Consider the following 27,635-nt stretch of genomic DNA (forward strand, 5'->3'; position numbering starts at 1 on the left):
AAGTGGAACATACAGACAATCTGCCACAAGCAGTAACGAAAGATTCTTTCTGCAGACTGTTGAGAAAAGGTTGTCTTTTAAATCATTAAAAGGGAGAATCTGTTGCTTCATTAGAATTCCCATAATTTAAACTGGGTATACCCAGTTTTTAGCAGCTTTTGAAATTTGCTATGTTTTTGATAAAAATGAACTAAAGATTCAGAAAAATCGTAAAAGGCAGCGTTGATTAATGTTCACGTTAAACATTTTACCCACGATTTTTACTGGACAACCCTCGGAAATAAACAAGTATATTAAGTCAACTGTTTCTATTCAAAATCATCCGATCTTTTGCAGTGTATTTTATTAAATGAAACAATGGGAAATTACGAACAGTATTCAAGATCAAAGGTCCATAAAACAATATGAAATAGGAGCAGAGCAAACAAAGATCTCCAAAACATTAGAGGTGAGATCAGATGCCATGGAGGAGTGAGCATCACCTGCCGACTGGTCACATCCGCCGTGTGCTCCTCGTAAATAAAATTCAATGTGAAGGACAGATACAAGAGTAAAAGAGCATTTTTTGAAATTGCTACATAAACTTTCTTTCAGAAATTGTCAGGTTTTCTTTCACTTTTTCTCTGCTCAATTACAAGTAATAATTTTCATGTCAAACTTTAACTAAATTCAATGCAAAGAGCTTTTCCTCCTAAATCCTTGGTTACAAAGAACTTTTAAGCAGACAAATTAAAACACTTAACCAGGCACCAAAATATATCATATACATATATAAGCCCGTAAAAAAGGTGTATACAAAGGAGGTCAATAAGACAATAAATTAATGCTATTCAGAGTCGATTAAGTTTACAAGCATCATTAATCAAATACCTCTCATACGAGTTTTGAGATCATTTATATTTCCCATCAATAGTTATCAAACTGGACTCGATCCTCTAGACTTCTGCGACTGGGGATAACTTTTTTGTTACTTTGTCGTCATGCTTTGAGAGGACAGTCATATGAAGTTCTGATGTAGACACCGCACTGGGTTCCGTATTGATCTTATCCGCCATCGCATTTGAATACTTACTCATACGATAATTGCTACTTTTCTTATGATCATGCATATTATCTTTCTTGAATGAAGAAAGAGAATTGCTATGATTGACTGAATTTCCGAGTGGCTTGTTATCCAGCGAATGAGAGATATCAGAATGGTCTTCTTGTTTATTATGAGAAACCTCGTTAATGTTTGAGAAATTATCATTCAGAGGTTTTCCTTTATGAGAAGGCCCTTTTGGTTTGCTGGACTTTTCCTTCGTTGCTGAACTATTGCGTTCTTTGTGAGAAACTTTTGAGGGAGATATACTTTTAAGACCATCACTTTCGCTTGAAGCAGTGCTTTCTTTTAGGTCCGCCGTCGAGGATGCAACAGGATTTAGAATCGAATCTAGTCTATGATTTTAAAAACAACATGTACATGTGTATGATTTGAACTATAATTTGTGTAAGATTGAAACTCAGTGTTATGAATAACATCAAATTAGTACACTTACCCGTGATTACATCCACTGTTGGCGTGTAAGAAATTCATAGAAAAATTTGAAAAAATAACAGATGTGTTTGTTGGTATCCAGATACCTAGCAGATTTCCGGAAAGCAGACACGAGTATCAGAAAATGAATATTTGATGGTTAAAATTTTACCTACTGTACATATTATCCTTCAATGGCTACTTTGATCCTTTTTTTTAATTTCATATATTATTTTATGAAAACTATATACATGTACATTCGTATATTGTTATATACTTTTGTGAAGACTCCTAGAATTCTTATAATGTAAAACAAGGAAAAAAACTCCATAAACTAAAGTTACATGTGTATTTGTTCTTAGTGAAACTGCTGTAAACTATTTAGCCTTGACTTACTCATTTAATGGCGGTGGCTCCGGAAGAGGTTTAATAAACCCATCTTTTCCGATCAACCAGTACGTCTTGGCCATTCCTTTGCCCTACAAATTAAGTTGATGTTTTTTGTTAATTCACGGAATATGAAAATGTTAACTAGAAAATTACGACACTTAATAGTTGCAAATAAACTGGTATTATACAAGATAGAATACCTTTAATTCCACTTCTCCTCTGTATTCTATGATATATCCTCCAAGTCCATCTAGAACAAGTTTTGTCGCCTGACTGATATGTATCCTAAATGCTAAGATATGGATAGAACAACTCTTATTAATCTCAGAAACAGTGAAACTTGAATTTTATCTTTTAATCACAACATTTGAAACTAGATGGTGACTGAAGCTGGCCTTCTGAGATTTACATACTTCTACAACTTACCAGCACCCGTAGATTCCATTCTGGAAGCCGTATTAACCGTGTCTCCAAAGAGACAGTATCTTGGCATAGTGAGTCCGACAACTCCTGCTACACATGTACCTAATACATTATTATCAAACTGTAGTTTAAATTCTGGAATAACCATTTCTTGATATAAAGACAATGTTTACATGTACTGGTTGCCAATCAAAATCATGAAAAAGAAAAATAAGATTGAAACTCAGTGAGAAATGCTTAAATGATGGTGAATAAAGAAAATACAGAGAAGAGTTTTTTCAATGAAGAAAGTCTATTTACCAGAATGAAGGCCAATGCGTAGCCGTAAAGGAACTTCCGGCATGTGACGTATAGTGAAAGTCCCGCACTGACTGAGAAGATCGAGCGCCATTGTACCGATTTCACCGGCATGACGATTTCCATTTGGCACTGGAATACCACTCACAACCATGTAGGCGTCTCCAATGGTTTCCACCTGTAATTGCATTTAACGGAATGAATATGAATTGATTTTGTAGTACTTTTATCCAATGGTTTACGGTAATAAAAAGCAGGGGGAAAAAAGAATATCAAAATTATTATTTTCTTAACATAAACTCCGGGTGTATTGATCTTTGTTTTCATGCATGGTATGATATAAGATAATATTGCTGATACCTTGTAGACATCATAATTGTCTATGGTCCCATCGAACATCGTGTAGAGATCATTTAAAAGGTCTACGACTTGCATTGGTGTACTTCTTGCTGATATCGTTGTAAATCCAACGATGTCGCTGAAGTAAATTGTCACCTCGGCAAATTCCTCTGCCTCTATAGGCCGCCCTAACTTGAGTTTTTCAGCCACAGTCCTACAAAGAAGGAGGTATACATAACTTGCATCAATTACTGCATTGACCATCAACAAATTTTCTATATGCTGTGATTTTTTTCTTACGGAGGTAACATTCTAAAAAGAAGGAGGTCAGTCTTTTTCTTTTCCTCCTCTAATTGGATTGTTCGTTCTTTCACTATATCCTCCAAATCATTTGAATACTTTTCCAACATCCGAAACATAGAGTCGACAATGTTTGTTTTTCTGGAACCAGAAAACAACCAAAGATAAGTACTGTAAGTTGAATTACCATTTTGAATTACTATTTTTCATTTTTTTAAAAAATATTATTTTAAAACAGAAACTAGTCCATACTTTCCCCCACTAATCGATTTGTACTGTTGGTAGATGTCCTCTATTGAGGGCCTGAGGTCGGGGTTTTCTGACCAACACTGTTTCATTAACATGATATATTGTGGCTGCGCTGCTTGTGGGGAAACTTTTGGACGGGTAAGGGGTGGAGGATTCCTTAGTCTTTGTATTAGTTCTATAAAAATAAAAATCAAATGTATCCTGAAGACGGTTTCAGAACATTGATTGCTTTTGGGGTGATATGATTTATATATTTTGGCATTTACTTTGTACCTTTTGTTTTATATTCCAGCATTGCATATGGTTCCTGTCTTAATATTACTTCCTGTGTTATAATAGAAAGGCTATAAATATCGCCCTTCTCAGAACCTTTCATTCCTGGAAATGGGTCCCGTAAATGTTCTGGAGCCGTCCAGAGCAACTCTAAAATCAATGAAAGACTAATTAGCACTTAACTACTGTATTCATTGTGATCCTTGTGCTAGATTATGAAGTGTTATCTCAAAGTCATCAGCAAATAAAGAGCATTTTAAAATACATGAACTCATTCTGATAAACGTTCCTATGAACCTGTAACAAATCATGTTATTCCCTTTTAGCTCTCCTCTAAAAACCTTTAAAGCGGATAAATTGGAAACCGAATGCAGTATGCTTTTCTGTAAAATGTGTGTTTAAATAAATAAAAGTTCTCGAACGCACGTTCTACATCGTAGTTGGCTGTCATTTTGGCACATTCTCTAAACCCTGGCATTCCAAAATCCGATAGCTTCAACACCCAACGACTATCAATGACACAGTTCCGGGACTTCAAATTTCCATGGTACCGAATGGTGGAGTTTTGGATGAATCTTAGTCCCTTTACAAAAAAAATTTCAGAGAAATTTGGCATTTAAAATCTTACATGTTGTTTTTATCATAGTAGACAGAATCATTGAATGCCGCATCATCTCCATGAAAATTCTGTATCCTTTTGAATGATACTCATCCCAATCGTATTTTAATTTTATTTAATATATTGAAAACTGCTGAATATTTCAAATATTTGAATCAAATATGAATATATTATTTTATTTGACAAGAATTGATCTTAATACAATTTTAGCTCATTTCATTTCCACGATGCTTGTTTTATGTACGGCAAAAGTACTTTCATTTTGTCACCCTTTCCTTCAAGAGAATATCGAGAAAGAGATCTAGATTAAACACATTTAAATGATAAGAATTGTTTTATTACCATTACTAATATTTGTGTACAAGAGAATAAAATTCTGTTTAATTATCAATATCATTTTTTATTCGTAGGCAGCATTTTGCAACAGAGAAAAGTGAAAAACAAACAACTGTTGGAAAGATAATCATCATTTAACAAAACACCGATATAGAGCAAAATCGTTAAACTAAAAACCTTTATTACGCCGAGTAATGCAGCCTAGGTAATTATATTCACCCTTTTTATCGGCAGCATCAAAGATTTCTTGAATGTCGTTGAAAAATTTATTTCTTTAATTTTATTAGTAATCCAAACCCATAATTCATGTTCATTATCCTAATTTTCACTTTTATTTGAATGTTTAAAAAGAAATGTAACAAAATTATATGGATTTGCTAAGCTCAATAACATTAGATAACGCTTACGCTGAGCGAATTACATCCTTGTTATTACAGATACCATCTGCTTTTAGACACTGAGTAAAAAATTTGAAACCCTACTAGGGGACTTTCAGTGTGAATAAGATAACAGGGTATCCATCTCGATCTGTTTATTGCATGGCATCAAAACATGTGAAAAATAAATGAAGTTTCCTGCTTCAATTAAATACACAGTACATATAATTCTCTGTATTTACTTTTTTAAAATAAGAATATTGTTTAGCTATTCAAAAGGGACTTCTAAATTAAGCTCTCTGTTGGTTTTGTTTTATTTACACCAAAAGATATGCAATTTAAATAATACTTATTTCTTAGATTGCATTATCTGAGAAAGAAAACTTTTGATATTGATTTATGACAATGGTTAAAGCACATGCTTTGCCATTTGGCAAAAATGTTCTCTTAGAGTGAATTCTTTGCTGTATTCAGGTTTTGATGTTATAAATAAAATAATTTTACTTTTTACGAACATGCTATTGAGAGTCTTTTATTATAGAAGTAGAAAAAAGTTCCATTTTTTAGGTTATAAAAATATATATTAACTGGGTTTTACAGGTTTTGTTTTTCTTTTTAGATTCTAGTCATTTTTAGGTGGTGCTTTTTTACCCCACCTGCTGCCACTAGTCCATCTTTGTGTAAATACACTTATCTGAGACTTTTTGATACATGCTTTATAGATATTCATTATGTTATGCATTTTTGTGGATATCAAGCAGATATTTTGTTTCTTGTAATTTTTGTATTATTCTACTCTTTTGATTTTATATGTGAATGTTTGCGGATTACTGATGTTCCTTTGCATTGACAAAATTTGCAAATTTACATTGTAGCATCCATTTTGATACAATGGAACTGTATTAACAATTTTATAATGTTTAATCCATTTTTGTATAAGGAAACTGTAATTTGCATATCAACATTTTGAAATCCAATTTTGTTATACCAAGTTTATGATTTGATTTGATCAAAATTTTATTATAAAGTTTGTCTAATTTTGATTTTTAGGTGCATAAAAATATATATTAACTGGCTAGGAGACGTCTCAATTCATTAATACGTCACAACCTTAAAGAAGTTTTTGTCTTAGAAGATTGAAAAAATCAAAATGATTAAATAAAAAAGCAAAACCATATTTGTAAATCATATTGGAAGACCTATTATGCCCATATAACAATAGTAATAATAGTAATAAATCATCAACCCTGCCTCCTGTTGGCTTGAAGAAGCTTCCACTCACCCTGACCGCGTCTGATAATAAAGACACCTTGAAGTCCCAGTCTAGCTTGATATTTTCGTTCTTCAGGACATCCTGTAAAAGAACATAGATTAAGTCGTAAATACATTGATATATCATGATATATCAAAGACTGCTAGTGGTAGGAAAGTAATTATTTTAGGGATTAGAGATTTTCCGTTTCTAGATTTCAGTAATCAACTTATCTTGACTGAAATATCTAAAAGAAAATATCGTTTCAGCTACGGAATATAAAACCTCGCATTGCTATTGCATATATATCACTAAAGGGAATCTTGCAAGAAATTCAGATCATCATTTAAGTTACGTTTCACCTAATTCAACCAACGTAAAATAGTTGAACAGGGAGAAATTAAAACAATTTTGCTTTTATTTTCAGGTTCATTCTTAAAATTTAAGAAGAAAACATTTCTCCTGTTAAATTAATCTTCATCTTGTCGAAATGTGAAATATAGATAAGATGTAAGAACTATGTATAATTTTCTTATTGGAAAAATCTTGTCATATATATCTTAATGATCAAATTACAATTTTGGTTATAATACATTCATGATCGAGGAAAAAATATCCACTACAATGTACTACAAAACAATCTTTAAGTAGCAGAGCTGTAACAAAAAGTAAATCTTTTCAAGTACTACTCTTTCTTAACAGCTGGTTAACACTTTTGTCATTTTCTGTCCAAATCTTGGCACAAATTAACATGTCTACTTGTCATTTATGGTCCCAGGAACCAGTCTCTTACCCAAAGACTCCCGCGGCTGCAGTACTCGGAGACAAGAGCTGGTCTCAAAGGATCAATGAGGAAGCCATATAGCGGATTCACGTTCTCGTGGCGTATGTCTCGCAACTGCAAATGAAGAATAACTAAAGGATGAACAATGTAATTAAAAATCCGCTCACGCCTCGACTTCTGATGAATTTGGTAGAACGAAGTCATACCCTTGATTGCGGAGGTACATTGAAAGTGAATTCATGGATCGATTGTGAGAATCAGGTTTCATTCTTTTCCAGAGAGTGTTTAATTCAATAGGTTCCTTTAACAAGGAAATATACTCTGTAACTACAGCTTATTGTGGTTAAATGGATTCTGATGGGTGAAATACAGGCAGAGCATTAGAAGGAACAATACGGCAATTTGGAATAATTTTACACACATGTAATTTATTGCCAAAGAAAAATGATGATATAATATTTTTTTATCTATGAAATTTTCATCTAAATATTTTGAAACCTAATACTTAGTATTTGATAATGTTTGTAGTTTACTTAGCTGTAGAAATTCCCAGAATGAAAATGAAAATAAAACATCATCCTGCTTCGCTGAAAAATTAATGCTTTCCCTGTTTTGGTAAATTGGCAGGTGAGATTGCACTTTCGTGATGAAAGCAAACTTTTTGCTAATTAATATACACCATATTATCAAAGATTGCATGCTCAATTTCCGCAAAGAGAAAATGGCAAAGAACCAAATGACCTCAAATTTTATGATGCCACTGTGCTCCATGTTATGAAATTCAAATATATATTTGCTTTTCTCAAAAGGCACCATTCAAACAAAGTATAATAAATGGGAAATTGTTAATAGAAAAATGTTAGGGAAAATAAGCAGACAATGTGTTATTTTAACCCAAGCATGAACTTACTGTAGACATTGTAGTTAAAAACTAGAAAACACATAGCTTTGTACCGGGAACATTTTCAACCCATCACTAACCTTCACAACTGATAAAGTTTATTTATTGGTTTTATTAATGGAATATCGATGAAAAAAGACAGAAAATGTTTGATTCATTCACCTAAATTACTTTGGAATATCACATAATTGGTCACTCAATAACATTTGTAACCTGCAATTTCTGGAGATAAATGTGCAGTCTACTTTATAACCAATCAGCTTCAGAGGTTTATTGAATTTTCTGAACATTTCACACAAATACGGCGTTCTTAGCGAAGGTTCATTATAAGGTTCCTACATAGTTAAAGCGTAATTTTGTTGTTTGAATGCTTAACTCCATTTCAAAAAATAACAGGGCTTAAAAAACTTTGTCTAAAAAAAACATTGTCTGATTTGTTCATGATACTAAACAATTTTTTAGACGTGTGATACATTATACACTATCGTTATGAACCATGGTAAAGTATCTTTATTTATTCTTCATTTAAATTTCCAAAATTCAAAATCATTTGCTCTCCTCCTATGTGACAAAGTAGATAGAAACCAGAAGTCTCTGTCGAGACTGTAGCTCTACTGGTTTGTACTTATAACAAAGGATGAGAAAAGAAGCCATTGCAATCAGACCAAAACTGTAGGATGACTAGCGTTTTAAAGGAATTTCAAAGAAAATTCAATTTTGAGTAACCATGGCAACATCGTTCATCGAAAGTAAAATCCAATGCACTATTTTATATATCTTAGTATAGTCTACTTGTGTGCCAAGTAATATTGAAATCAAATCAAAACTGTAGGAGGAGTAGCGTTTTAAAGAAATTTCAAAGAAAATTCTATTTTCAGCAACCATGGCAACACCGTTCATCAAAATAAAAAACAAATGCACTATTTTATGTATCTTAGTGTAGTCTACTTGTGTGTTATGTAATATTGAAATCAGACCAAAACTGTAAAAGGAGGAGCATTTTAAAGGAATTTCTAAGAAAATTCTATTTTTAGTAACCATGGCAACACCGTTCAACGAAATCAAAAACCGATGCACCATTTAATGTATCTTAGTATAGTCTACTTGTGTGCCAGGTAATATTGAAATCAAATCAAAACTGTAGGAGGAGTAGCATTTTAAAGGAATTTCAAAGAAAATTCTATTATTAGTAACCATGGCAACACTGTTCATCGAAATCAAAAACCAATGCACTATTTAATGTATCTTAGTATAGTCTACTTGTGTGCCAAGTAATATTGAAATCAAATCAAAACTGTAGGAGGAGTAGCATTTTAAAGGAATTTCAAAGAAAATTCTATTTTTAGTAACCATGGCAACACCGTTCATCGAAATCAAAAACCGATGCACTATTTTATGTATCTTAGTGTAGTCTACTTGTGTGCCAAGTAATATGGAAATCAAATCAAAACTGTAGGAGGAGTAGCGTTTTAAAGAAATTTCAAAGAAAATTCTATTTTTAGTAACCATGGCAACACCCTTCATCGAAATCAAAAACCGATGCACTATTTTATGTATCTTAGTGTAGTCTACTTGTGTGCCAAGTAATATTGAAATCAGACCAAAACTGTAGGAGGAGTAGCGTTTTAAAGGAATTTCAAAGAAAATTCTATTTTTAGTAACCATAGCAACACCGTTCATCGAAATCAAAAACCGATGCACTATTTTATGTATCTTAGTGTAGTCTACTTGTGTGCCAAGTTATATTGAAATCAGACCAAAACTGTAGGAGGAGTAGCGTTTTGAAAAATTGTTTACAGACGGACAGACAGACAGACGGACGGACGACGGACACCTTACTATCGCATAAGCTCTTCTGGTCTCTGACCAGTAGAGCTAAAAATGAGCTACAATAGTCGATTTACTGGTTTGTTTGTTTGTATGCTGCATAACGTCCCTCTCGAGAATGTTTTACTCATATGGAGACGCAACCACTTACCGATATAGAGCTGCGAATTTTGTCTTATACTCAGCACTTCGGGCCGTTGAGCAGGGAAGAATATTTTTCGTACCAGCACCCTTGTGAGATTCGAACCCGCGACGTAAGGATCAACTCCTTACTTCGCGACTCTAGAGCAGACGCTCTATCCACTGCGCCATGCAGGCGACAGTTATCAACGGTAATTGCCTAAATTTTTATGACAAAAAGGATTACGTCAACTTTTTCATGATCAACCTCTTATTTATTTAGCTATATTCCAGCATCACATCTGCTCGGGTTGCGCATTGGTTAGAACGTTTGTTCTATACGTAGCTGATTCTTACGTCGCGGGTTCGAATTCCACTGCGAGACGGAGAGACCGAGTCTTCAAGCCGAGGTTCCGTGTCGCAACAGATGCTGGTACAAAAAAGATCCCTAATTGCTGAAAGGCCCCATGTACTGGCTACAGTTCTAAATTTGCAGCATTCTATCAGTAATTCTTCATGTGTAGTAAATTCTTGATGGGACGTTAAATAAACAAACATCCCCTGCAAATAGTGTTAATGCTTCAAAACTGTTTTGATACGCAAAGGTCGATATACAGTCAAACAATTTTTGAACCAGATAAACTTCTGACAAATAACTTGATGCTACAGAGATTTCACTAGCCCATCTAAAGTTAACTTTTCGCAGATTCTATGTAAATACATGACCTTGTTTTTAAATTCAGCTATCAATGAATCGTATTTTGTCTAATGTGTTTCAAATGATTTGTTAGGTTATTGTTTTTACTTTAAATTTTAACGAATAACTTTCTGTACCTGACCAATACAAGGGCTCACGAACTGAAAAAGACATGAAGGCTAGGACTTTTCAGTGTTCAATCGATTCGATTTGGTCTCGATTCAGAATGATACGGTTCTTTTTTTATTCAACTTGATTCAACCTTAAACAGTTTTTGAAAATCTCATCATAAATGAAAAATAACAATGTTTGCTTTATAACCTTGTTTGCTTAGGGATAACAAATATAAAATTCACTAAAAAAAATAAATCTTTTGAAAGATATTTGTGGAACTAAAAATATAACAAATCACTAACTTCATTTTGGCACAATCAGTATAATAAGTATTAAAACCAATTTGAAAATAAATAACAGTGTGACAATGTCTGTTGAACACAACTGGGACTAGATTGTTTACGCAGCAGTTCAACAGCTATGGATACTTATATAGTTTTATAATGGAAAAAAGTTGTTTACGACTGTCTGTGCTCTGTTTTAGAGACCATCTCTATTGTGTGCTTACAAATTCAGCAGCACCAATTAACGTCAGAAACTTCTCTCTTTGGATATTATTCTAGTAACTAACGCGCTTCTAAGCGAGAAAGAAGTATTTCAGGAAATTTGCTTTTATGCTTTTATACATTTACAGTAAATATTTTTCAGAAAGGAGGCATCATCTTACTCTTGGCATACAAATTGTTTTATACAATTAAGTTAAATCATAATGAACGTTTATAAGAGCTATTTTATGTTGTCACTCTTTACATTTACTTTTTTGATGTATACCAGTGCTTTTAACGATTTTGGTGATGTTACCTTGTATTAGGGGACGACGATTTGATTCTGAGGGAGCTTGGGTGAGGGGGGGGGGGGGGGGTTCCGAGATAGAATGTTTTCATATTGATGAAAGACAGATTATTCAATTCCAATAAGATCAAGGACAGATTATTTATTTTCTTCTTTACTGAAAAAAGTTTGACAAAAAAAAAAAAAAAGAAAAGAAAATAAAAAGGATAAAAACAAAGTCCAAAACTCTAATTCTTATGGTGGCTTACCATAAATCATACATTCGTAGGGGCACGGATGGGGGTAATAGCACTGGTCAGGGACAGATTTTTAAATTCTTGTCTAGACGAGGACAGTATTTTTTTTGTTTCGATTAATTATTTACAAAAACAAACATACAATAAAAAAAATCCACTCAAAATAAAATACAGCTGAATGAAACACACACTAATGTCTTGGAAATATAAAATGGTTTCTATGTTGTTATTAGTCATTGCTGTAATTTTTGTCCCTAAACTGTAATTTGATGTAAACGTTTCGCATTTTTCGATTTCTTTAGAAGCCCTCGGCTTATTGCAACCAATCTTTCTCTCAATGTAACACAAGGGTGAAAGAAATTCATTTCTTCAATTTAAGGTCATGTCCCTAGGCAAGAGTGCATGCGAATAAAAGGTTCATGTTTCCCAAATGAAACGTGCAATTAAGAAGTGCATTAATTGTTTTTCACACAAAGACCATTTGGAGTAAATTAGAGCTTTACATGTAATACCTGTGAAAAATTAAAATCGCATACTATGTTAGACAAAAATCATAATAAAAAAGTACCCAAAATGTCTGACATAATGTTCCAATATGTGACTCAGGTGAGCAATAAGACCTATGGAAACTTTTGTTTTACACTAGTTGATTTTTAATTGAATTTCAATGCTTACCGTGCGTATGTATGACAACAGTTTGCCTTTTATTTCAAATCCCTTTACTTTGATCTCCTTCACAAAGACTACATCCCCCTGAAAAATATATCAAGTCTTATACATAGAGAATAATACATACCCTTTTCCATATCACATCCTATATCAGCCCGAGACACCAATATCAGTCAGAGAGCCGAACGCATACTTAGTTATAAAATACAGTACACATTAAGTTGAGAAGAAAATAAGTCTGACAATAATCATGCATGGACTTCTTACATGTACACGGTCTATTGTCTCTTACAGTTTGGGTTTGTTTCTACTTCTATTTCAAATGTACCCGATCCGTAATTTGAAAATATAATCTTTTATTTGTCAATTAGATTATCCTTACATTCAGAAAGTTAAAATTGTTGTAAACCCAAAATATGTGTATGACCACAAGTACTGTTTGGTCACACACCACTTTAATTTAACTGTTTTTTAAATTAAATTTTCTAGGGGTGTGATATTGATCCGTATCAGCCCCGCAAATCAATATCAGCCAAGCAGGGCTGTCAGGCATATCGCATATGCAAAAATCCTGTATTTATTACTAAGTATGTAATAAATAAGTATATTTTTAATATTCATGACATTGGTTAATAGAAAGTTAAATATTCTCTTCAAACGTTTCCTATTCTTCTTTTATAACTTCAAATTATCAAAATAAACAAATGTTTTCTTTTGTTACAGTTCTCTTAAAGGGAATACTCTTGAAAATCCATTGATAATTAAAATTCATGAAATATAATCATTATAAAAAAGTAGATAGTGTTAACAATTTACAGTTATCAAAATGAATGTTATTAGTTTCATTATGTAAATAATTCAGTCAAAAACGTAAGTATATATAACAAAGAACTACCCTGCAGATATAAAGATTTTTTTTTTATTTCTGTCGGTAATCAACAAGTTATTACAGTAAGAGGATTTTCTTTATATGACCCTATCAGTTTTTTTCCGGTAGGATATAATCTCATACATTTGAGATCAATAAATCTATCTCTCTTAAGAAGAAATAAATTATTTTCAGTATAATTATTTCTTCTCACTCACTATAATCATCACGTTATTCCAAAAACAAAATTACAGGCCACATGTGCTTAAATCTTCATTATTCAAATGTTGTTACATTGCAATATTTATTAAAAACTAAAGAATTTCGTTAGAATATATAAGAAAATACAGACTTGCAGATACCATAAAACAGTAGGAATACCCCCGGTATTTTATTGGTATAAAAATATGATGAGCAGTAATCAAACTAAAAAATCTTTTAAAACTATGCAAATTGAAAGCAGAGCTAACACGTGCGTGCACGTTCCTCTTAAAATACATGTCTCATGTTAGTAAGTAAGAATCCCGTGTTAACCGAACACACCCGTCTTACGCTACTTGTTATGATTGGCAAAACATCTTATATGAAAAACATCAGTCAACATTCGATCGTTAGTAATTGGATCGACCTTAGATTTTGCAAAATATTGACTTTTAACGAGACTGGTGATACCCTTGTTTCATCAACGTGTTTGTCGCTAGGTCATCTCATTTAAAAATATGGTCTTCGTTCGTAGAGCATGCGTTTGTGTATCGAATCAACCAAGAAATGTTAAATTTTACACACAAAAAAAAAAAACTAAAAAAATATCTGACATTAGAAATACAAGGAAGATATAATAATAATTTCCAATGACTTTACAACACATAAGTCGATTAAGGTTAGAAATATAATAAAATGCAATTAGACAATTTGAAATCACAAGATGTCACCAAAATCAACAGCTTAAAAACTTACGACTTTTCAACATTATACACAACCATTCCCACGATAAATTAAAATCCAGGATATCATTGACAGCTGCTTTTTCAATAAAAGTGGAACTCGTAAATTTACTTACCTTGTCATCGGTCATTTGCAAAATTGTTTTGTTTTAAATATTCTGATTGTACACAAAGGTACTCTGAAGTTGACATCTTAAAGATGATTGAGTTTCTGATTGACAATATTATGTTGTTTTTGGAGACCAGGTCTTCCAACAATCTATTGGAATTCCCATGGATACCAATTGTGTCCAATTATTAGCAGACCTATTTTTGTACTCATATGAAGCAGAATTTGTGCAAAATCTTATGTGGGAAAAGATGAAAACACTTGATATGGCTTTCAACTCGACATTTAGATATATCGACGACGTATTGTCAATTAACAATGATAATTTCCATTATTATGTCAATACGATATATCCTGGTGAGCTAGAGATATAAGATTCGCATTTGACGCATCTGTTTCGTATTTGGATATTTTACTTGAAAAGGACATTAATGGTAATCTAACAACCATGCAAGCTTTATGAAAAGTTGATGACTTTAAGTTTTCTATCGTCAACTTCCCTTACTTATGCAGCAATATACCTTCATCTCCTGCATACGGAGTTTATATATCTTAGTTGATTCGATATGCAAGAGCATGCTCTAAGTATGACAACCTTAATAAAATTAGATGTAAGATCCACTCGCATACTCTCTACACTAACATCTAACAACATCCCACAGAGGACCACGTCAGAAGTTAAGTTCGGAACAACTCTAGATTTATTCGCTTCAGCAAATATGCGATGATTTTGCAGGTGACGATTTAATTGGTTGATAGAATTTGACCTCTGACGTGACCCTAAATGGGATATTGTTAGATGTCAGTGTAGCGAGTGTGCGAGCGGATCTAACATCTAATTTTAATAATATGAACAACTTCTAAGCGAGGTTAATTATTGACAAACAGTTTAATGAAACAAGAATTTCAGCAGTCTCGTTTAAAATCATCATTTCGTAAGTTCTATGGTCGATACAATGACCTTGTCAGCATATACAATTTATCATTGAGTCAAATGCTGACTGACGTTTTTCATACTTATTGTTAGTCCATTATTTATACTCTAAATTGAGACAGAGTTTCCGTTATTTCCCCATCATGACAAGGAGCACACGGCGGATGTGACTTGTCAGTAGTGGATGCTCACTCCTCCATGGCACCTGATCCCATCTCCGATGTTTTAGATGTCCGTGTTTGCTCTGCTCCTATTAATTTTTGTATTGTTTTATGGACTTCTGATCTTTAATACTGTTCGTTATCTCCATTGTTTCATCCACCCGAAAGATTAAGGTTAGTTCTTGTGCACTATTTGATTGATAATGGTTGATTCTTGCATGCACCAACCCGATATGAATGTTAATCTCGCACAATAATGGAAACTTTGGGTAAGCCTCACACCCACGCAAGAGACTCAAACTCAATTTGACTTTAGGGTTAGTCTTGCACCCATGAAAGTGTTAAGGTTTATTCTTCGTGCACTAGCTTTGGGTTAGCATTTCACCCTACTATATGTTTAAGTCAATGTAATGTCAACAGAAAATAACAGCAAGGTAGGAACATTTCAATATGTTGGCGTGTCAAACAACAGAAATTCGGTGAAAGTCCTCGTCTTTTGACGGGAATATCATACATGTGTTATCGAGACCACTTGACTTAAGCGTCCCATTGCACTTTGAAATCCTTCATACCACATTCATACTACATATATGGATATTAATTTGACTTCTTAAAAATGAGACTAGAACATATAAATGTTTTCCTTTTCGCTAACATACGGAAACAAAAATTATTCAAAAATTAATTTTTAGGTTAACATCCGTGCTCCATAAAACAATAGAATATATGTATCTAAACATAATATGCCATAATTTTTTATTTGAGTAAATGTTTATATGAAACTTATTGTATTCATTGAAGAATAATATGCTGAGTAGTAAATGGATGTACCTACTTTTCAAACCTCAAATAAGATAAATATATATTCTTTAGCATGTACAGTTTTTGGTTTCATTTGATAAAAAATATTTTTTAAAAGCCATAAATAAGAAGTGTCTAATGTCAATGTCTCTGTGACGAAAGTTGACTGACTTTTTAAATAGACTGCTTCATCCACTGATCACTTTTTATGACATTGATTTTTATTTAAGTCGTTGCTGACATTATAAGCATTGATGTTATCTATCAATTTCACCGATGAACAATAATTAAACTTTCTTTTAGAAATTTAGAAAATCAATCAATTCACTAAGTCTTGGAATGTAGATATATCATAATTGTGCACGTATAGCTTTAAAATAGACTTCTTTATATATTTTTTTTACATGAGAAAACGTTTTTTTCCCATCTAAAATACAGTGTAAATTGAAACTTTTTATATCTATCATTCAGTCATCAGTATTTTGCTTAAATACCTTGTACTTTGCTATTTCTGAGAACTCTGAAAACTCGTGAAGACTGGCCAATGAGCGATTTGATTTCTCAGAGGTTTTCACTAGGTCAGGTTTGTCAAGGAATGGACCGCTGTTAATCTGCAAAAAGTGAACAAATTATTTGACACGAAAGAGATTCAATATCCAAATAAATGTAAATATATCAACTAAAAATGATTTCCTTATTTAGCATCAAAATAACCATTGCGCTTTGTTAACAAACCACTTTTGCCAATTTTCTTTCCTTATATTTTTTCTTTTCTGAGTTTAATGCAATTGAGTCTGACTTCCCTCATATCTATAATTCATTTCTGCTTATGAATACAGTGCTTATTGACACGGTCAATTATATTGATAACCACGAATGTTGTACTCTTGATCAAGACCCAGACTTGACCGAGCTAGAATTTCAATTTATAGATACTTGCTTTGACAGATTTTGCCTCCTTTTTATGTAGATAGGTCAAATCTTCCGTTTCTAAGAGAATTTTATTAGGCCCCTTTGTCATACTGATCTTTCTCCGCTTTTTCCTGAAAGTATGGAAACCCGAGTTCTTTACATGCTTAAGAAAGCAATTCATTCAGAAAGCAAAAGTCTATTTCTGATGAAGTAACAGAAATGCACAGATCAATCAAAAAATAAAAAATCACCAATTATGTAAATGCTTAGTCTTAACTGTGTATGGATATATAACTTTATTTCCTTTGAAATCAATTCACTATGTCATCTTATGAAACAACAAAAATAACTTCTCACCAAAGCACTATGAGTATAAAGGATCCTACTCCTATAATAATTAGTAAGGTAAGCGGGACAGCCACGGCAACGCCTAGGTTAATTTCTGAAATTTAAAAAAAAACATGATACAGTTAATAACTATTTAGACGACATTGGTAGACATTATATAGCAGACGCATGATGCGTTTCGAATGAAACTTTAGAAGCCGAGGTGGAAGGAGTTGGCACAATAGAAAAACGTCAAAGCTGAATAGCTTTGAGTGCCGAGTATAGATGGCCCTTTACCAGTATATGGTGGCTTCTCTATACGAGTAAAAACAGTTCTTGAATGATATGTGGAACAAGATACAATCAATCAATCAATCAATTCCTGAAGAGGATTAGGAAGTAAAAGCAACATTGCCAATATTTCATGTTTTTCGAGGTATACTATAAGTAAATGTCAAAATTTAATTGTATGTCCTAACTTGTCACTCTGTATTTAAATTTTGCATATACTCACTTGAACTTTATATATAGATTTACACTGTGGTCATGTTGAACATCTACCGATTCCTCCAAAAAGCAGAAGCACTTAGAGATTTACATCTGTAAACTTAGTATTTTTTCTATGTTTGGTTGGAAATATTGTATACAACAAGCAGTATTAACAGATAAGCAGTATTTATGTATATTCATTTTGTGCTTTACATCCTGTATTTTGTAATTTTGTTATCTGACTTAAGTCATATGACTTAAGGAACAAGAGGCCCAGGGGCCACATCGCTCACCTGAGCAAATCGGCTAGGAAAAAGCACAAATCAGATCAGAACTGAGAAGTTCACTGAAAGGGGGGGGGTGAATTTTAATACTACTTGAGATTGTCTTCATATTAATACAGCATATGATTTTGCTGTTCTTAATAAAAAGATTTTTCAAAAACATTTTCTTCCTATATATAACTTCATAATAATTTGAATTTGATTCCCATTGTTTCCCTCCCTACCCCAAAGGCCATGATTTGAATAAATTTAAATCTTCAATACATGAGGATGCTTAAATGTCAATATGACTAAACATAGCTTTTCTGTTCTTGGGATTTTTTCCTTTATTTTTCTATGTAAAACTTTGATCCACCATTGTGGCCCCACCCTACCCTTGGGGGTTATGATTTGAACAAATTTAATTCTACACTACCCTATAATGCTTCCATATAAATACTAGTATTACTAATCATAGCTTTGCTATTCTTTGGAAGATTTTTTTATATATATCTTTTAATGTAAATCTTGGATCCCCCACTGTGGCCCACCCTATCCCTGGGGGTTATGATTTGAACAAACTAGAATCTACACTACCTGAGGATGATTCCACATAAATATCACTAATCATAGCTTTGAAGTACTTGAGAAGACGATTTTGAAAGATTTCCCTATCTAGTCCTATGTAGAACTTTGATCAGCCATTTTGCCCCCCCCAACCCCCAGGGGCCATGACTTGAACAAACTTGAATGTACACTACCTGAGGATGATTTCACATAAGTTTCATCTTTCCTGGCCCAGTGGTTCTTAAGCATGTTAAGAAGAAGATTTTTAAAGATTTTCCCTATATACTCCTATCTAAAACTTTGATCAGCCATTGTGGCCCCACCCTACCCCCGGGGGTCATGATTTGAACAAACTTGAATCCACACTACCTGAGGATGCTTCCACATGAGTTTCATCTTTCCTGGACCAGTGGTTCCTGAGAAGAATATTTTTAAAGATTTTCCCTATATACTCCTATGTAAAACTTTGATCGGCCATTGTGGCCCCACCTTACCCCCAGGGGTCATGATTTGAAAAAAACTTGAATTTACACTACCTGAGGATACTTCCACATGAGTTTCATCTTTCCTGGCCCAGTGGTTCTTGAGAAAAAGATTTTTGAAAAATGCCATTAATTTTTCACTAATTCATAATTATCTCCCCTTGGAAAAGGGCTTGGCCCTTCATTTAAACAAACTTGAATCCCCTTTACCTAAGGATACTTTGTGGCAAGTTTGGTTGAAATTGGCCCAGTGGTTCTTGAGAAGAAGAAGAAGAAAATGTGAAAAGTTTACGACGACGACGACGACAGACAACGGACAAATTTTGATCAGAAAAGCTCACTTGAGCCTTATCTGTACCTAACACCTTGCACGCCTTGGCTATGTATTTATTTGTTAGAATTATTGTCATTTTGTTTAAGTATTTTGTTCCAATTGTATACTTTAAGAGCCTTTACTTTTCCCATTTTTACAACATCGACAAATTTTTTTTAATACCGGGATATGTCTTAGCTTTTTATTCTTACACTTTGTTCACAAAATTCTTCTGAAGTTCCTAAATAATTTAATTTTACGGTGTATTGTACGGTATATTTATATTGAAAGCATATCGCTGTGTAAACACCGTACAAATTCAATGATTTTTATGGTGCAAGTAATTGAATTTGCAATGGAAATCCATTATCATAAAACGTAAAGCACGCATCAGTCACCTAAACTCAGTTTATTAACGCCTTCTTAAAACATTTGATCTTTGATCCATGTTTGTTGTCTTCATACAATTATCTTTCTGAAACTTAACAAACCACGATGTATAAAAAGTTTAATATTAAAATCATATAGCGAGTATACTTGAAAGAAAATCTCATTAGAAGTTGTATTTGAAACTGTTTGATATCGTTTATTTTTTGCTAAAGGAAAATGATTTAATTTAGGGTTGCAATCATGCGTTCAAGGGACAGGAATATTCTTTAAGGATTATTTTGTAATTCATTTGAATATATGTGTGATTTATATGATATGTGTATATTATATGTGTGATCTATATGATTTTGTTTCAAGAAAAGAACGCATATTTGTTAGTAGTTTAACATGTTTAATTTAAACAATATTTTATTCACTGATGTTATTAATTGTGAATAGGATTGGGCAGAAGGCGCAGCCTATTTTAGCCCTCTCCCTACATTACGGTCAAGGTACAAATTTGAAAACAAATAATGATAATAAGAGAGTTGTACAAAAGAAGAGAATAAAAAACACAAACAAAATGAACAAGGTAACATAGAAAAAATACAGAAAAAGCCATATAAGGAAAAATTGTACAAAAGAGAAAAATAGAATGAACAAAATAACAAAAATGCAAAATACAAAGTGGTACCGGTTTAGGAATATTTCTAACAAATAAAAATTACATCTATATAAATGTATATGACAGTGTTTTATATAAAACGTTTTGTTGTTGCTATAAATAAGTTTAAGAATTCATGTCTTGAATTTTGGTAGTATTGAGACTTTAAACAGAAACAATCGATAATGCAAGATTTGATGCCTTCTTCCAAGTTGTTTGTCATCATCATAACCAACTTAAAGTAAACATTTAGCTTATTCCTGATAAAACAGGTCCGTAGGAAGCAATAACAGTTTGGGTCACGGCCGTATATTTTCAGTTGAGGGCCCGGTTCCTACGGCCATGTAAAATAACCCACATGAAATAGACAGGACAAGGTAGGCTAAGATCATTTTTGGCCCTTGGTTTGGGGTGTCTTTTAGAATGATGCAACAGTTTATAGATCGAGAACCACTTATCACACCTGCCACAAAATGAGTATTGGTTCTAAGTTAAGGTATCCACAGAGGTCACAGGAAGGTAATAAAATATGTTAATTTCCAAATTTTCTCATTTTTATGCCAATTTTAACCAATTTTATTGCATATATTCTTTCAGAAAACATAGAGCTCAAGCTTGCCTATCTACCAAATTTATATATTTTATACGCTAGTATCTACGGAAGCCCAATTAGGACCTATAAAAAAATTCGACAATTCGTTATCATAACGATATTATCGAATTCAAAAAAAAATTTTTGATCAGTCCTAAAGGCTTCCAAAAGTATCAGATGCATCTTGTGTTTAAAAATCTCAGATAAGCAAGCCTGTGCTTTATGTTTTCCGGAGGGAAAAATTTGACGAAATTTCACCAGAACTGAAAGAATTCGGGAAAACGTCCTATTTCTGCACCCGCTTATGGCCTCCTTTTATGCTTTGAATCAAAATTAGTGCTGGTTTTAAAACAGGCATCAATGTAAGTTCTTAAATAAAAACAATCACATTTTAAACTGTGCTCTGATTTTTACATCAAATAATGGGCCAGATTCAACGGCTACCATATCTTGTCTTTTAGTTAATCTTTAGTAAATAAAATAACTCACTTAAATTAATTTAAAATATTCTTAATCAAATAACCCACTTAAAGTAGACATAACTTATTCATTAAAAAAACCACCTAAAGAAAACACTTAAATTATTCCTAAAAAATAAATTACTTGTAGTAGAGACTTCAATGATTCAAATAAAATAACCCACTTAAAGTAAACATTGAAATTATTCTTGATAAAGTTTTTGGATAATTTCAAAAGTATTCAATAAAATACTCGTATCTGATATTGTTCATGTGTATTTCTAAACACTTTCTAATTTTTCAATAATCACTTTTTGAAAATATTAAAAAAAAAACATAATCAATAAGTCGGTAGTTTATAAAATCAGAATAATAAATTAAAAGTTTTATAAAGAGTTGTAAAGTTCTGTTCACTAATGATTTTGTAATCCTTAGGCAATAAATAATAATTTTAAAAAAAACGTCAGACCAAAGACATGTTTATTTCATCTTTGTCACTGATTCTGAAGTTAGGACACTTCTTTGCAGTATATTTCCTAAATCTGTTTCTTAAAATCCATTCGATTTAATACAGTCTATGAAGTAAATGTATATTATCTGTATTTAGCCTGTCATTTTCATTGATAATACGGACGGTTAAGACAGCTATTGCATGTCTGCCGTTACTTAAACAGAGAGCGCAAGAAAATGAAAATGACGCAGTAAACCTTAAGAATAAATCTTCATGCAAGCAGCTACTTAATACAGATTAGTGTGAAAAACGAGAACAAAAAATCTTTGAATTAATTACTTTTTGCAGGATTCTCATTGTCATTTATTTTACTACTTGGAAGTCAATACTATTGTCCTTTTTATTTCAGTTTTTATATTTCCGGTTTGCAGACTCAACACATAAATACATATTGATTTAATACATGTACATGTATATATAAACTATAAACTTCGTTTTACCGTATTTAGGAACCAAAAAAACCTTACATATTATATCGATATTGCCAAACTGGAACTCAAGGTAAGAGTGTTATAATAGACAGAGACTACTCGAAACACGATCTAAGTAAACTCGGTAAGTAATTTACTGAAGAAAAAAAACTCGTTCAAGTCAGTAGAAGACTAGTAAATTCACTGTCCATAAAATTACTACCTTAAATGTAGTTTTTACTAAGTGTTGGGTAGATTTACTTGATACCATTAGCTAATCAAGAAATTATAAGTAACTTTCACTGTTTCACGAGGTATCTATACGACCCCTGCTCCACGGGACACCAACAACTCACTGCCTTAGCCAGTAAACAGAACGATAACTAATCACGTCCAACGCTTTAAAATTAACTAGGTATTACTTTCAGTGTTATAGCTTCCTGATATAATAAAAAGTTTGGTATTGCTTTGTTGTGCCCTAAAATTTGGATGTTTTAGAATATTACAAATGATCTTAACTTGATAGAGCCGAAAGTCTTAATGTAACACTTTTATGTTTTGTTTTTGCTCCCTCGACTATTGTATTTTGCTGCAGTACAATAAATAACGCTGTTAAAAATTATGCGTAAAGAAATAAAGGCAAATTTCTTTATAAGGCTTTGAAGGTCTAAAATGTCAACATCTATCAATTACACGTAAACTGTTTGAAAGGAACCGTTTATTTCATATTCAACAAGATGTGTTTGTGAAACACTATGCGCCCGGCGGCAGCAAAGTTCGAAAAACGCTATTATTAGCATATAGGTCACAGTCAATGTCTCAAGGTCATTGACCTTGGTTTCATTTGAAAGACCTTGATTAGTGAAGTTTGTATACCAAATATGAAGTCTGTATCTCTCATGGTTCAAAAGTTATGGTTAAAGTTCAAAAAAGCTATTTTTAGCATATAGGTCACAATGAAGGTCACAAGGTCATTGACCTTGGTGTCACTTGAAAGAGCTTAATTAGTGGAGTATTCAAACCAAATATAAAGTCTCTATCTCCTATGATTCAAAAGTTATGGTGAAAATTAAAAAAAAGCTATTTTTAGCACATAGGTCGCAATCAAGGTCACAAGGTCATTGACCTTGGTGTCACTTGAAAGAGCTTAATTAGTGGAGTATTCAAACCAAATATGAAGTCTCTATCTCCTATGATTCAAAAGTTATGGTGAAAGTTCAAAAAAAGCTATTTTTAGCATATAGGTCGCAATCAAGGTCACAAGGTCATTGACCTTGGTGTCATTTGAAAGAACTTTATGAGTGGAGTACGCACACCAAATATGAAGTCTCTATCTTCCATGGTTGAAAAGTTACGGCGAAGGTTAAAGTCTGCAGGAAAAAACTATATTTAGCATATAGGTCGCGGTCAAGGTCACAAGGTCATTGACCTTGGTGTCACTTGAAAGAGCTTCATTAGTGGAGTATGCATACCAAATATGAAGTCTCTATCTCTTATGGTTCAAAAGTTATGGCGAAGGTTAAAGTTTGAAGACAAACAGACAAACAGACAAACAGACAGACAGACAGACAGACAGACAGACAGGACAAAAACAATATACGCCCCGGATCTATCGATCCGGGCGCATAAAAATGTACACACATGTATCTGAATCAGGTACGTAGCATCATTTTTGAAAGTGGGGGGGCCAACCTGAGAAAATTTTTTTTACTTACCTGAAAAACTTGACAAGCAAAAAAAAAAAAACCAAATATTAAAAGTTGCCCAAAGTCGAAAATCCTATTTCGTGGGGGGGGGGGGGGGGGGGGGGGGGGGGGGAGTGGCTAACTTTTTTCTTTATAACACTACACTATACTGAAATGTGGGGGGGGGGGCAACCTTCCTTTCAGTATACATTTTCTATAGTAAAGGTAATGTCGGGAGAGAAAGTGGGGGGGCCAGGCCCCCCCTGGCCCCCCCTGATACTACGTGCCTGTGAATACATGACACTGACATCATATGGTGTCAGAATACAAGGTGTAGAATGACAAAACTATATCCCATATTAATGCCAACTGTACTAAAATGTAAATATATGATTAATATTGTAACGCTTTAATATTTCTAGATATTTAATAAAAAAAATTAAAATACTATGTACAGAAAGATTGTTACCATCTGTTGGGGTACAGTCATGGCGCATGAAGCACGGGTCTGGCTGTACCGCTTTGTCGTCCGCCCAGTCAATGTCGCTAACGATCCCTTGTATCCAGCCTCCATTTCTATTCTGTTTGTATACTACCCTGCTGAATGTCAATCTCCCAAGATTCTCCTCGATGTCTAGTAAGCCAAAGTGAAAATAACGTTCTCCTGTCGCAGAATAAGTAAATGTTTCATTACCATTTGTAAACTGTGTCCCTACTAAATCCAATACACTTCTTTGATTCCGTACAGAAATATTCATGTAGTTGTTGTACATTCCTTGAAATATACAGGAAGCAGCATCGTACAATGATTTGCTGACGTAATCACTTTTTTCTGGTTCGTGAGTTGTTGTATTATAAGGTCTTACCGTCGAATTGAACATAGGGTATAAAACAAAAAGGGATTGATAGGTGTGAGATCCCAAATTTTGCACACCTTCATTGATTATGCTTGTGTTGAAAAACGGAGATCTGGCGGGAAGAAAGTAGACATGACCCACAGTCCCAAGTTTATCTGCAATGTCCATCAGAGACACTGCATCACCCGGATTCATGGCCAAAATTATGGCTGAAATACATTTAAAAAATTAAATAGTACAAAATACAGAATGAAGACAAACAAAATGAAAATTATGTATAACAAATAAAATTACTAAGAGCTATGTGAATTATATTAATGACGAATTAAAAGTTGTATTTCATGTTTTTCGTTTCCTTGTATTCCTAGTGCCTTTCCAAGAGATTCCAAAACATAATGTCATATAATATTAGAAACACACTATGAGGATTGAAAAGATCGTCTTTGTGGTAAAAAAAAAAACGGAATTAAATAAAATTTTAGTAGAATGCGAAACAGTAACATTCTGCTTGATCAATCGTTAAAAATTATCCTTGTGTTCTTTCTTATTCTCTCTATCTATATATGTGTTGAGGATGCAGGTGGGTGTGGGTGGAGAACTAGCTGATCCTTTTGGCCAGTCACATCGACAAACTCAAAAATATTTGCATGTTTTGTAAGATGGTATGTTTAGACCTTGTTTGTGTAATGAGCACAATTGTAGTTATACATGTATCTGGTTTCAATATATGATTTGCTACTTTAAGTTTAATTTTCTGCAAGACAATTTTATAGATGAAGTGAAAATGCACTTTGTCACTTTTCCAAACCTTATGTCAAATAAAGACCAAATCCTTATGACAAAAGAAATATTTGGAATAAAGAACGTATTTAAAAAGTCTATTCAAACAACACAAATCAGAAGCATAGCAAGAAAGGTTTGCCAGTGAGTTTGAGAGGATGACGTTGGAAACGAACGAACAGAGGGTAGGCGAATTAATACATATATCTCCAGAGGCGTAGTCACAAACTTAAAAGGGTGAGAAGCCAAAAAAAAAAAAAAAAAAAAAAACGAATTAATACAAAAAAAAAAAAAAAAAAATATATCAAGCTCAGAAAATCTTTCAAATAGGTTTCTAATTATTTGCAACATCCTCATTTATTTTCTATGTATTGCTATTATTACATAAGAGAAGTTGTTCCCAACTTCCCTTTTAGAAGTTATACGGTAAGTGGCACAAATAGAGATAGATAAAGTATTCTGAACATTATATAAGACCAAGAACATCATTTGCATCCCCCAGGTAGGTTACCTGTATAACAACTGTTATTTCCGTTCACTTATACTTCATTGTCATAGAACATTTTCCTGGAAAAAATGTGATAGATGCCTTTCTTTAAAATAAACTAAATAAGGTCAGAATGTACACATTTATATGAAAACTTAAAGTCCTAAAAAAACATTTTATTGGTGTTTAGATCTTTTTTAATGTTGATAAATATTACATATCTAAGGATGGGTTATACAAACAGTCTTTTTTTCAAAACAATCTTGCAAATAAAAATGTAATGTTTACACATGGAGAAGAGAAAGTCAGATACTTAATTTGCTAAATGAGCAGTCATATGATTCAATGTGGGAAGTTTTATCGATTCAATGGACAAGTTGTATCATTACTTGGGTTGTAAATTAGTCATTTCACATTACCAACATCTCTCTTATTTAATTCTTTTTCTGTCACAGGTTTTGAAACTGTCCCCTGATAGTATGCAATCTGTCATGGATTTAAGCAGACGATTTTACGACTTAGGGAGAGATTTAATGGATGTAGAATGTCTACATAATTCTGAACCCAAAGAAAATTCTTAAGATGAATGAAGACCTTCAGTTGATTGATAAAATAAATTTTGTTCTACTGCGTGTACATAAAACATAAGAATATTGTCAAAAATATCATGGATTCACGAAGAAAAGACGCTGTGAAATGATATTGGCAAATAATTCGAAGTTACTTATGAGCATCCCAGGAGCACCTGTCGCCAAGTTAATAACACAGAATCATATGAGGCCAGTACTAGTAATCTTAATGCTGCAATCTAAATAACATTGCCCGAAGCTGATCAATTTGAAGACCTTAGAATGGACAAACCACAACCAAGCAAGAAAGATCTACATTGTACCCTACTGTACTTCTGACTCTATAGATTAATCCATTTACTTTATAACAAACAAGAAAGATGTGATGTAACCTACTGCAACTTCTGACCCAATATACCAGTCCATTTACTCTTTTATATACGAAAGCTAATCACATTTCGTACCTAGTAATGAACGACCTTTCATCAAATTTTCTTTCATCAGTTTAAGTATATAAATATACCATCTCGCATCAAAAATTGTTCTGACTGGATGATTTCCCTGGATGTCAT

General features: G+C 33.0%; 1 protein-coding gene across 1 annotated transcript; it reads right to left on the bottom strand.

Moving 5' to 3' along the window:
• LOC134228892 (retinal guanylyl cyclase 2-like) lies at positions 1–27,635 on the bottom strand. The gene is made up of 19 exons (XM_062710588.1): positions 27,587–27,635; positions 24,840–25,436; positions 17,598–17,682; positions 17,269–17,371; positions 16,823–16,939; positions 12,518–12,595; positions 7,165–7,269; positions 6,402–6,473; positions 4,214–4,370; positions 3,788–3,937; positions 3,518–3,689; positions 3,266–3,406; positions 2,987–3,179; positions 2,630–2,804; positions 2,333–2,431; positions 2,107–2,198; positions 1,913–1,995; positions 1,539–1,553; positions 1–1,437 (listed from the first exon to the last, which is right to left on the bottom strand). Exons 1-19 carry the CDS (start codon positions 27,633–27,635, stop codon positions 936–938), a joined length of 2,985 nt encoding a protein of 994 aa, XP_062566572.1. The 3' UTR covers positions 1–935.

The sequence above is a fragment of the Saccostrea cucullata genome, unplaced genomic scaffold (genome assembly GCF_032062105.1).
Source record: "Saccostrea cucullata isolate Sc308-1 unplaced genomic scaffold, CSIRO_AGI_Scuc_v1 ctg507, whole genome shotgun sequence".
Lineage (NCBI taxonomy): Eukaryota > Metazoa > Mollusca > Bivalvia > Ostreida > Ostreidae > Saccostrea > Saccostrea cuccullata.

Bases quoted from the DNA above. Each gene is read 5' to 3' on its own strand.
- LOC134228892 (XM_062710588.1), bottom strand. From the start codon at position 27,635: ATGACATCCAGGGAAATCATCCAGTCAGAACAATTTTTGATGCGAGAT. The intron at 3,690-3,787 runs GTACAAAGTAAA...TTATTTTTATAG, and splicing joins GCTGGAATATAAAACAAAAG to AACTAATACAAAGACTAAGG. The intron at 2,805-2,986 runs GTATCAGCAATA...ATGCAATTACAG, and splicing joins ACAATTATGATGTCTACAAG to GTGGAAACCATTGGAGACGC.